Below are 13054 nucleotides of genomic sequence, written 5' to 3' on the forward strand. Positions count from 1 at the left end.
GCGGGTGAAGACCTTGTCTATGTGTGGAGACCCTGCATGGCAGCCCTCCTGTGAACACAGCCTTCCACGCTCAGGTTGTGCAGCTGGTCCCATAGAGAGGAAGAAGCTGCAGAGGCCTGCCCCTCCCCTCTTCCCCGGGGTACAGGGTAGGAGCTGCTCTAGCCAGCAGAGACAGCATCATCTGAAAGCCTCCAGTAGCTTCTCTCTAAAAACACGTGTGCCCGAGGCATCCTCCTTGCAAATGTATGTTACGGTCCCGCCCTGCTGCTAAGCTCGTCAGAGAGATAAAGCAATTCTCAGGCTCCAGTGTACTCAATTTTAAGTTCATATTTAGGTCTTTGTTCCTTCTCATTCTGTAATTTCAAGGTAGAGGCAGGGCAGGGACATGAACTTTGAACAATCCTGCAGCATCAGGCAGCCGTGAAGGGACAGCTGGCAGAGAGCAGTGTTTCTCAAACCGGGTGACTGGGTGCACTCTTGAGGGCTCTACAATGGGGATTGGTATATTGTGGGTGCTTATTTTGATGGTGTTTTCAGATATGAAGGACATTCTGGGTCATTTGGGGGACAGTTTTATAGACAAACACTATTGCAGACACCAAAGTGTTTACACTTGGGACAGCAGGGAGTGCTTCCAGCTTCACCTCAAGATGAATTGTTGCATGACTCCTTGAACTCCACTATATCTCCATCTCCCTGTGGATGGAATGTTCCTCGAAAGACCTTTATTATTACCAACGATGCTATATGAAAGAAACTTATACATGTATCTTAGTTAAATAAAATATACCTTCACAAGTATCCATATATTATAACACACACACACACATGAATGCCTGCAGTGGTAGGATTTCAGAGGGATGAAATCTTTACAGTACAAAAGTGTATGGCTATTTAAGACAGCAATAGCTATTATCAGACTATCTTCATAATATCTTCTTTTTTGGCAGGGCTAAATAGAAACCAGGGCCTTACAAATGTTAGACAAGCTCTCTACCACGGAGCTGCAAACTCAGGCCTAAGCCAGTGTTTCAGATGTGAGAGTTATAATCATGAAGGATGAGTAGAACTTACATAACATCACTTCATTTACTCCAGAATGAAAGGAGAAGAAGAAGGAGAAGGAAAGGAGAGATTCAGACAAATAACGTGGATGAAATGAATTCAGGAAGTCCTGCCAGTTATCCAACCACAGTGCAGAAATAGACTTGGAGCTCAAAAGAGAAGATGTCTTCAAGGCAAGAAGCTGGGAATTTACCACATAAAACCCATTAACTAAAAACCCACAAGGAAGGCTAGCCTGGGATCCAGGACCCGAAGGAGGAGAAAAGGTAAGGAGAGAACTCTGCAACACCTCCAGGGCAACTGGAAAAGGACAAAAAAGATGGTGAAAGAGATTGACAGGATGAGAGCCAGGAAGGAGAAATATCAGTGCAATACGAAGAGAAAAGCCCTGAGAAGGAACGGCGGAGGAGTTGAGAGTCCTTCACCTAACTGTTCAGTTAGATGGCAGAAAGCTGGGACCTGTAATCGTAGACGTTTGGAGGCATGACGCAGAAGTGCAAGTTCAGAGTCAGCCTGGATGACAGAGTCCGTTTAAGCCCAGCGTGGGCAACTTGGTGAGACCCTGCCTCAGAAAAAAATAATAAGAGTAATTAAACTTTACAAAAGAATATACACAATATTTCATTATTCGTATAATAAAAATCCATGCAAAACTACTCATTACTTTCTTAACCAATATTTTACTTTTTATGACTTAATTTTTTTAAGTGTGTGTATGTGTGTGTGCGGCTGGGGTGTGAGGTATGTGTTTGTGTGTGTATTGTGCATGTGCATGTGTGTGTGCGTGTGTGTGTGTGTGTGTGTGTGTGTGTGTGTGTGCACTCCTGTGTATGCATGTGACTGACTACATTGCCTCTGGAGGCAAGAAGAGGGCTATAGATTCCCTTGGAGCTAGAGATACCGGGACTTGTAAGCCACCCAAATTAAGTGCTGGAAACTGAGCCACAACCGCTCTTATCAGCTGCACCATCTTTCCAGCCCCTTAACCAGTTTTATCTTTGTTTGTTTGTTTGTTCCTTCCTTGCTTTGAATTGAAAGTAGTTTTTCCACACAATATTTTAAAGATAGATCAGGACTACACTGTTATATTTCCAGAGAAGACAAGAAAACAGACGGAAAAGAGGCAATGGGTCTGACAAGCGGGGAGTCACTATGCCTTGCAGTAGGCCAGGCTTAGGTGGGACTGTGACAGCTGGGTGCTATACCGCAGCACTCACCTAGCCCGATGAGTCATATTTGCTGTTAAATGATTAACTGGGGGATTTTTAAAATTAGTCTTTTCATTTGCACATTCCTGAGAGTTGAGATAACCTTGCAGAAATGAAAATGGATCTCCCCCTTCAGAGTCTGAAGGCACTAACAGACTGTTCTGGAGGTGCGGAGGACGAGAATACAGAGAGCACAGGAGAGCAGGCCTGCACGGGAGGGAAATGAGACACAAAGAGAAATATTTTTTCTCCAGCTCCATAGCTGCAGAGGGCTCTTAAGGGTGAGAAAGCTCCAAATCACAGACCTGGGACCAGTAAACCTGGTGCCCGCGTCTCGTACCATGATGCCATCCGGTGGCTAAGTCTTATTCTAAGTGTTTCCAAGTCCTGAGATGCAGAGCCGGCACCTGTGAGGCCAGTCCAAGGCCCGAGGCGCATGAACCCAAATACATCTGCTACTGATGCTTCACTGGACACAAGCTGCGAACCACAGAGTGGACTTGACCTCACAGTGAAGGGCAGTCGAGCTTTGCTTAAGTGCTAACCTGCTGGCCAGCGGTAGTGATTAAGAACAGCCTAGGAGCATCTCTTCAACAGTACACTTTCTTACCTGCTGAAAGGAAGCTGCCCCGACCATAGGGAACCTCAAAGTTCCAACAGCCTTCTGCTGGTACTGAGTCATCCGCCAGGGCCTCCAAGGCTTGGCTTCCCCACAGTGGAGAGCAGCGGAGCCGTGGATTTCGGTGGGAGACTAGATTTCAAAGGACCCCTCAGGGCAGGAGTGAGCAGAGGTTATTCACCCTGGGACCCCTCAATCTTTTGAAAACACTGCTACTACCTCCTCTCTAGTGTCTAAACTTAGCAACAGACGGTCTAAGCCGTATGGGGTAACTTGCAGAGATCTGAATGGTGCCAAATTGGTCATAAAAGGTGCTCTCCAGCCCTTGCATCCGGAACTCCAGCTTTGCTTGTCCTCAGCAGATGTCTGCTAACAACCCCAGCTGTTGAGCTCCTCTCTCGGGTTTGGGAAGGAAATTGGCCTGCAAATCTCCCTTTCCTCTACAGTTCTCAGATTCTTTTTTTAAAGATAAGCATGTTTGAATAGCATTGAACACATAGTGACTCCCTCAAGAACATTAGGGACTAAAGTGAAGACATGCCTGTCACATGTTACATGACATGAACAGAGTCAGAATGACTCTAGTTCAAGCATGTCAGACCCCCGGAGGCTAAAGTTGTTCATATCTGTGCATCTCCTGCAAGCCACAGGGCTCTTCCCCATCCCAGTTAGAGCCGTCACAAAATAATCTAAACCAGTTTCAAAGGTTGCCAAACAAATATGCATTCTTACTCTTAAATTTGACTTCAAATATCCTCCCATCGCATGCAAATAGTACACTTTAAATTCTAGAGATAGTTATTTAGTTACACGAGAGTCAACAGGCTGAGGATGTTGGGTTGATTCATAAAACTGGGGGGCGGGGGGAGCTATCTTGGCCTCCACAACCACGTAACAAGGTTATCTTGCAATTTTACCCCTCCATTCTACATCTCCATCATAGATCCTCCCATTCTAGCGTGATCATTTTAATGTGTCGTGTGTTAGCTCTCCAATAAGGAAGAGTTTGTTCTCTATTTTTATATGAAACACTAAAGGTTAGCAAAGGCTACACCCAAGAGGGTATACCTTTGAAATCATTTATCTTCAAAGGGCAAAATATTTGCTGAGAAACCAAAAGTAGGGAAGAAGGATAGCAGGGGCCCTGGAGTGAAGGCATGCTTTGAGAGTAAGCCGTGCCTCATCTGGTCATCTGGTTCTTTTCCCTCTTAAATCCATGAAGAATCTGCAACCAGGTGTGTTGGGCCACTTGAGATACTGGAAAAATCTCCTTTATACCCATGGATTCTAGATGATAAAATACTGAGTTCTTTCATTTGAAGACTTTCTCAGAGGGAGAACCTAACGACTAAAGTAAAATAATTCTAAATTATAAGCAACTTTAAAAACTATTGAGTCATATTAGCTGCTGCTTGGGGGGAGGGCAGAAGAAACTGTGTGAGCAATTTTGGTGGCTGTCTTTTCTGATTATCTAGAACCCCAAACCAAAACTCTCCCTCTTTGTGTATGAGAAAGGGTGCGGCTGAGCTACACATGCCCATTTAGGCAAAACTTAGCTAAAAGCGTGTTTAGGCATGAAGGGACTTAGCCATCCCCCGTCTTTAAGTAGGAAGACACTGGAAACAAGCCCGGACAATGCCAAGGAAAGCTTCGCTTTTCCTGGCGTGGAAGGAAGGATGTATGTGTATGTGGGTAGATCCTCTAATGTTTAATTGTGATAATCAGAAAAACAAAAAGGAAGGAAAATTGTAGTCTTTTTTTTTTCCTAGCAAGACGTATTCCACATGTTTTCCCTGATTCTACAAACAAGGTCTGTTTGACCTTAGGATATTCACCGATTCAGGTCCGGGGGAGCACACAAAACCCTTCGTGATTAGGGCATGGAAGGAGAAAAGATGCTTAACTCACAGGGAAACAGACCACAGGGGCGACCACTGGCACCAGACCTCCATCATCACCAGTTCAGCTTCCCGGGGGATATACCTCAGGGTACTTAGGAAGAACTCTTGCGGGACAACCCTGCTTGGACCAGAAAAGCTGGCCTCTTTACCTTTTTGCTTGTTGATGAAAGGCAGAGGGGGCACGAGGCCAGAACCCAGTGGTCCAGGAATTTCGGTGGCCGCGGAACTTTGACTGGAACTCACGGCTTCCTCTTCAGGCTTCTGCTGCTGTGACATAGGCGGCTCTGGGACCGGGGCTCCATCGCCGGACGATGGCTCTGGGCGGGATTGGAGGGCATCAGGAGTGAAGCTGAGCATCGGGTCGGGCTCCACAGGGCCTTGGTGGCTTGGTGCTAGCTCTTCGGTAGCCCGAGAGCCCGTCTCCTCGTGGATGGCGTCCAGGGCACCCGGTTTCATCGGGGGCGAGTCCTGCTCGCGCTTGGGGCTCTCCTCCGAGGCTGAGGAGGCATCGCAGGACTCGATGATGAGCTCGCTGTCCAGCTCGGCCTCTCGCTCTTCCCGCAGGATACTGTACTGGATGGATGGAGAGGCAGGAGAGGGAGGCGGGCCCGACACATGGCCAAAGCTCACATAGCCAGAGGGTAGCGCATCTTCAGAGGCCATGGGGTCCTCTGACACCAGTTCAATTTCTGAGTCTCCGGACTCCGCACTGCTGGCCTCCTGGTCCAGGGGGCTAGGGATGGTGGGCAGCCCAGACCTGGCCTTGGCTTTGGGTCTGTCGGTCGCCTGGCCCACTGGCCTTGGACTATCAGTGGTTTCATATGATAACCCCTTAGCTTCTTTAATGGCAGCAATCAAGTCATCCTCGGAGACGCTGCCTTTCCCCTGGGACTCTGCAGCAGATGGTTCTGTCCTCCCACAAAGCGAAGGAGAGCCAGAGAGGCACACACACACGGACAGACAGATGGACACAGAGAAAAGAAATAAAACAAAATTTCATTAGGGGAGATGTTTTGTCGTTGCTTGAGAAACACACATCTCATTAGTACAGAAATAGTCTGTTTCCAGGGCTTTGCTGGAAAGGCAAGCCACCTAAACTAAGGCTAATGACTGTTGGGGCCCAATTAATTTGCATACCTATCCATCTTTATCTAGCTGTTTTAATAAGATGATCCTGTCATTTCTTAGCAACAGAATCTTAGTTGTTCTGTCTGTTTTGGTGCACCAAAGATTCTAGAAGTCATTTTTAATTTCTGATTCATTCCCTTGAGGGAGTTTCTCAGCTTCACAGATTTCATCAGATAATCAAATGGACACGTATCCCTAATTGAGTCCACCAACGTCAAGAAATCTGAAAGTCATCCTTCCCCCATGCCCATGGCTGCCCATTCCTTCTCTGTTAATAAGAGAAGACAGGGCTTTGACTAGACTTCTGAGCTGCACATTTCTCATGAGAATGTTTTTATTTTTAAAGCCTAAAGTTCAAAGGTGTTGCCATTTTTCCCCCCAGAGGATTATCAGCTGGACCTTCTCGTGGGACTGCAACTGAGGTAACCCGCTGCAGTGCTTTGCCCACCCCCCTCCTGAGAAGATGTCAGCTCGGAGTCACTCCAGTCCCCAGGGCAAGTGTCTGCCTTCTGCCTGATGTTCCTCCAGATGGCCTGGAGGCCACACTGGCAACCCCGCTGAGCTTGGCTGTTGCAATCACCATGGCAACAGAGCTCAGGAGTTTGGTACTGTTTTGCTACTGAGCAGGCAGGGCCTTTCTTCCGGGTACCTTAGACATCCATCCCGGGACCTTATGTGGCAAGAACTGACCATCCAAAGCTTCCTGCAGGATATTAGGGTCACTGTGGAGCTCTAGGGAGGCAAGATGACCCTATTATACTGCATCATCTGTGACTCTAGGATTCTGAGAGGACCAGATAACGTATTTTAGAGTTTTAAAATTCTCTACAAAGCAGGACCAACTTTACCCTACATATCATCCATCTCTTAAGCAGGGTCAAGAGTTCAAATGGCAAGGAGTCACATCAGCAGTACATATAATAAGTGTGTAGAATGTGATAGCAAGTGCCAGGAGGGAAAAGCAGAGTTGGGTAAGGGAATCAGATGTCAGATGTTCTGGACAGGGCTGGATGAGGCTTCAGCTTTAAATAGGTCGGGTGAGGCTTCTGTAAGAGGTGGGCCTAGATTTAACCCTTTGTTTCCAAAAGAAAAGTGTGCTGAGCAGTGCGAAAGCCTGGAGGTGGGAGTCACAATGATCTATCAATACCAAAAGGAGACCATGATGTCTGGAAGGACTCATAAATACGGGAGTATAGCAGAAGAGGTGGAGATGGTGTGGGTGTGTCAGAGCTCTCGAGCTCTCGTGGAAAGAGCAATCACTGGAGTAGAGAAATGATATGCTCTGTGTTTGAAGTGTCTTAAAACAACTGTTTCTCCTGAATACATACATACAAGTAACATGGATGGAACCATTTATATTTAGGAATATATATGTATAGACATATATGCATGCATTAAGAATTAGTGGGAAAGGGCATGAATCTGAAGTGGAGGAGGAAGGGGCACAAGGGAGACCTTGGAGGGAGAAAAGAGATGGGAGAAATGTAACTTATAATCTCAAAAATAAAACAACGGCTTCATTCTCTCTCAAATGTTTTGATGAGTGTTGCTGTTTCAAGCCACTTTCATCACAGCTCACTCTCTTTAGTAAGCCATGTGCTTAAGTCCTTGTTAGGATTCCAAACAAAGCAGTAGTGTAAAAGTTACGTGATGTGACTTCCACATGGTGGGCTAGGATGAGAAGGGGGGAGGGCCAAGGGTGCCAATGGAGACATGATCTATGTCTTCAGAGCACAGTGTTGGCACCAGCGCAGCTCCACATGTGAGCATCAGCTGGGTGACAGGCACTTGACATATGGAGCTTACAACCTGTGTCAATGGCTTGCACAACTGTGTGGTATCGTTCCATTAGTGCTCCTCTCTCTCTCTCTGTCTCTCTCTGTCTCTCTGTCTCTCTGTCTCTGTCTGTCTGTCAGTCTCTCTCTCTCTCTCTCCCTCTTCTCTGTCTCTCTGTCTCTCTCTGTCTCTGTCTCTCTCTCTCTGTCTCTGTCTCTCTCTCTCTGTCTCTCTCTCTCATGTATTCTGTACATTGTCCAGGATCCATCCCTTCCACCTTGGTTCAGTCAATAGGAAAGGCCAAAGGAAGGAAATACTGTGGTATGGTTCATGACTCCCTGTGTCTTTGATGTTCTAGCTCTTTGCAGGTTTCTGAATCACCTCCTCCTACTCTACTCAGTCCAGGGATAGTAATGGCTTCCTAGCAAGAAGGTCCTGCTGTTGTCTATTGGTTCCCTCACACAGCACAGTCTCTGTCTCCTCAGTTACAGCCTCTGAGTGGATTGCTGGTGTCCTGGCAGAAATGACTTGCCTTGACTCTAAACGTGTGTCTTTCCATTTCAAATGCTTTCCTTGTTTTAAGGAAGCACAGGTCTGAGATGGGGACCGGTCATAGTTTGGAAATGAAGAGAGAAAAAGTGGTTGGATAATCATATGCAAAAGGATAAAGCCAGAACCATTCCTCATGCTACATGAAAACCTTCCTCCAGATGAAACGGTGACCTAAATAAGAGGTGCTGACAACCCCCGTATCCCTTAACTAACAAGTGGATAGCTTAAGAGTGAGACGGCCTTACAGTGAGATAGTCTTTGGCTGTAAAAGGGACGGAGGTGGTGAAATGCAGGGGCATGAGACAGCATACCTCAAGTTACTGTGCTAAGTGAAATAAGACGTGGTGAGCTGCATTTTTGTAATATTACACTTATATAAAAAGTTTAGGATAAGCAAATGCACAGAGAATGTGGACTCCATATGTCAAGTGCCTGTCACCCAGCGGATGCTCACATGTGGAGCTGCGCTGGTGCCAACACTGTGCTCTGAAGACATAGATCATGTCTCCATTGGCACCCTTGGCCCTCCCCCCCTTCTCATCCTTAGCCCACCATGTGGAAGTCACATCACGTAACTTTTACACTACTGCTTTGTTTGGAATCCTAACAAGGACTTAAGCGCATGGCTTACTAAAGAGAGTGAGCTGTGACAAAAATGGCTTGAAACAGCAACACTCATCAAAAAGTTTGAGAGAGAATGAAACAGTTGTTTTGCTTTTTAAGTTTTATTTTTGAGATTATAATAGTTACATTTCTGCCATCCCTTTTCTCCCTCCAAACCCTCCCTTGTGCCCCTTGTGATGGATTGGGAGAGTGGGAGAACAGGAAGGTAATGGTGCTGTTGGGCATCAGTCTCTGCGTGATGACGCAGGGCAGCTTCTCACTGGGACCCAGAGCTTACCAACTCAGGTAGTCTAGCTAGCATTTTCTGCTAATTCCCTGTCCCTGGTCCTCAAGCACTGTGATTACAGAGCTACAGGGCTGACACGCCCTCTCAGCCAGCATTTATGCAGGTGGGAGGGCTCTGAACTTTGGTCCTCTCTGAGCCATCTCCCCAAGCCAGAACCATAGTCTTTCCCCACCGCTCATATCCGAGCTGTGCAGCTCAAGGTGGCCTTCAGAAATGCTAAGTTAGTAGGAGAAGGTCTGGGTGGAGCTTAGACACCTGCCTTCTGTAACTCGTCATGTGACTCTAACAACTAGGATTATTCTACCCGGTTGACTGGTAGAATTTAGCAAGGAAAAATACAGACCATGGCCCTCAGCTGCCTTCCAGAATGTAAGTGCTATTGCCAGAGATACCACGTACTTCTGACCAGGAACTAGAGCAATTGAGTGGGAAGTGGCCCAGAAGCTGCCTCGTAGTACAAAAAGCAATCAGTAGTTCTCCATGACTTTAAAGCAGCAAACCACAATAATGACCAGCACAGCACAGCCCTCAAGGGTCCAGAAGGGCTACTTACGTCTTAGACGTAACCCAAAGCTATCGAATTGAACATGAGGTCTGCTTAGGAGGAGGGAGTAAATAGGAGGAAGCCCAGCCATCTACCTGCTTTGGAGCTTCAGCCCTCCACAGGCTGGTGTTTCCCAAAGTGAACAATTACCAGTGTCTTTACCTGTTCCAGAAGATGGAGGAGTGACAGATCCTGGGCTGTCATCTTCAGGCTCTGAGACAGTGACCGTGGGCACTGTGTCAGGACTTGGTTTCAGACACAGGTCTTGCTTCTCAGGAATTGTCTCTTGGGTGGCAGTCAGAACAGGAGGTTCGATCTCCGTCAGTGTAATCTTGACGGGGGCAGTGACCAGAGACATCCTGTGTTGCTCATCAGAAAGCTCATCTATGTAAGGAGCAAAGGTAGACTCTTCGAATAAGTGGTCTTTGATGAGCTTCCCCTCCACGGGAGCTGGCTGGTTAGGTGCACGAACCCCTTCTGGTTTTATGGCTACTTCAGTGTCCTTGTCTTTAAAGTCCAAGTCTTTCTCTTCTGGCCCAGGGTGTTGCTCCTCCTGGCCTTTTGCCTCCTGTGGCCTGGTTATGTCAATGTATTTATAGGCTTCTGTCTTCATCTGGTCTAAGGGGTCAGCTAGGATCTTGTTCACTTCGGTGGACTCAGCAGGAGTCATCTCTATTCCAGAGTCGGAACTCAATAAGCCATGTGGCTCCATCCCAGGCACTTCTGGTAACGAGGGTCCAGGGGTCTCCAGCTCCTCAGGACTCTCAGAAGTGGTGATGTGACCATTTTCCTTCTGAAGAATTCCAGTAAAGTATGCAGAGTCCTCCCGAGGTGGATAACAGATGTCAGAAGAAATCAGGGATGTGTAACATGCCCCTTCCCCGTCTTTCAGTGTTGAAGAGGGAGAGTGGTCGAGGGCATCGGAAACAGCTGCCATACCTGTCAATCAAAATAACAGCAGACCAATGAGCAAGCTCCTGGCTGGAGGTTTCTCTCCTGCCTATCAGATATCCCTCACTGAGAAAATACAACATCCTTTCTCAAGACATTGGAGCATCAGCATGCTAATTTTCCTTGTCTACCTGATAGTCTACAACTCTGATATTTTCCAGGCAACAGACAAAAGCAGTTCACTGTGTTTCAACAACTGGTACCCTAATATGCTCTAACGTCATTGACTTAATTTTGGAAGTAACTGCGGGTTTATAAAATGATCAATGGTGTAGACAGCTGGGCCTGTCTGGTGCAGATAGGGCCTGCTCATGGAGGCTCACACATCTGGGCTTCAAAGGGCTCCCGGGCCTGTCCTGCTGATTAAACCCATCCATTGTCTACAGAGAAAGGTATTCCTAGTTTGGAGCCTCATCCCCTCAACGGCTTCTCTCAGTGTCTGTTTCCAGTGAGTTCATTAGCCTCTACTGAGTATTCCTTTCTTCCACAGGTACTAAGGGGACAGCAAGTTGGTAGATTTGAGTTTACAGACTGTCTCCCCTGGGTCTTTCTTCTTGCCCCCACAAGGCATTGATTAATAGGAGAGGCCAGTGAGGTGGCTTAGCAAGTAAAGTCACTTGCCAAGAAGCTTGATGTCTTGAATTCCATCTTCAGGAGCCAGACAGTGAAAGAAGAGAACAACTTCCCACAAGTTGTCCTCTGAGGTCCACAGCAATGTGTAACTCCTAACGCAATAAAATTGAACTGTTTATTATTCTTTATTATTATTACTGTTATTATTATTATTATTATTACTACTACTACTATTTTGAAGGGGGGGAAAAAGCTTCTATATCTTGCTGCAAATAGAAGCAAACAGGTCAATAAAGACTACATGCCAGGCAATGGGGTGTTGACCTGATCCTTTCTTACAACAGCTTTATATATTAAATCTCAGAGTCTACAAATAAATAAACTACACACATGTGTAAACACACACATGCATACACATGCACACACAGCATGCACAATATGAAAATCCTAGACACACCCAAAGAATACACCAGACAAAATTACCATCCTCTGTGAAAGTGATCACTCGGGAATACCTGTAAAATACCTCTACCTACCATGAAAAATAAGTCAGAAACAAGCAGTGTTTCACATGGTGAATGTCTGGCCTGAGCAACAGACTGGATTGACACTAGCTAACTTCCTCAATAATGGGGCAGGCGGTAGCAAGCTTGGTGGAGTTAGGGCCTAAAGCACGTCCAAAGGAAGCTCGCCAGCTGCTTTCAAGTGTTCAAATACCAAAAGCGACCTTTAGTTAAAGCATACAACATCCCAGGCCCCGCAGCACACCCTCTGGTGGTAGAAGGAACTGGGCAAAGACCAACACAGGAAGCACAACACCACAGAGGTTCTGCTCTCGTTAGATGACACCAACCTGAGTAGACAGAGAAGGTCAAGCAAGGTGGTGTGGAGGCAGGCTCTGGCCCATGCCCTGGTCAGAGACTGCAAAGAGGGGTGCACTGTGCAACATCTGATTTCAAATTTGCATTTCACCATATCCTCTCTCTCTGTCTCTCTCTCTGTCTCTCTGTCTCTCTCTCTGTCTCTGTCTCTCTCTGTCTTTGTCTCTATCTCTGTCTCTCTGCCTCTGTGCCACTCCCCCTTCCCCCTTTAAGCCAGCTTCCCCAAAGGCTACAGATTGGCCTGGCCTTGAGATCTCCCTGTCTTGGGATCTTCCTACTTTTGCTGGGAATATTTCAAATTGTGTGATAAGTTTCTTTAGCCTTTGATGGTTTCTGCATACCTTTAGAGGGGCCTCATCTCCCTTCCCTTTTGTGTCTCTTTCTATTTACTTTCCCCATTCTACTTCTCTATCACTCTAATGCCAAGTTTTACTCTGCTTCTTGTCTTTGCAGTCCTACCCTCAGTCACTATCTCAGCCCTCCCTCCCACTGATCCCCTTCCTCTTTCCAGGAAGCCCGCTGTCTAGTTTCATGTCTGTATTTGTAATGCTCCAATGAGAGGTTCATTAGAATTGCTTGTAGGAACATGCATGAGAGGTTGTTTACACATGAATAGGCACCTTGCCAGTGTGATGGGCCTGAACCCAAGTGCGGTGGGAAGTGGGGATAGGTGGATCCCAAGAGTTCTCATGCCACCCTGCTTTTCTTAGTGAGGGGCACTGACCCTCATCACCTACTCTCCTTCAAATGCCGTCACATTGGTTATAGCATATAAATGTTGGGGGTGTATGAACATTACACCAGAGCATTGACGGAGCCTACAGAGCTCTTCTGTGGTTCTTCCTCCTCATTCATATACCCCGGCATTTGTAGCAGTCACACACTCTGTGGCTTATCCTTACATGAGTCCATGATGCCTTGTAGACCAGTCTGCTCCTGGAGTTTG

General features: G+C 46.7%; 1 protein-coding gene across 1 annotated transcript in view; it reads right to left on the bottom strand.

Moving 5' to 3' along the window:
* The window catches only part of Rtn1 (reticulon 1), a 209333-nt gene that overhangs the window by 94531 nt on the left and 101748 nt on the right, over positions 1-13054 (bottom strand). Inside the window, exons 2-3 of the mRNA XM_031357772.1 lie at positions 9866-10642; positions 4943-5701 (exon numbers count right to left, since the gene is read on the bottom strand). Of these exons, the coding sequence (XP_031213632.1) occupies positions 4943-5701; positions 9866-10642 (1536 nt within the window). The remainder of the gene's footprint in view (positions 1-4942; positions 5702-9865; positions 10643-13054) is intronic.

Source organism: Mastomys coucha, unplaced genomic scaffold (genome assembly GCF_008632895.1).
Source record: "Mastomys coucha isolate ucsf_1 unplaced genomic scaffold, UCSF_Mcou_1 pScaffold6, whole genome shotgun sequence".
Taxonomy (NCBI): Eukaryota; Metazoa; Chordata; class Mammalia; order Rodentia; family Muridae; genus Mastomys; species Mastomys coucha.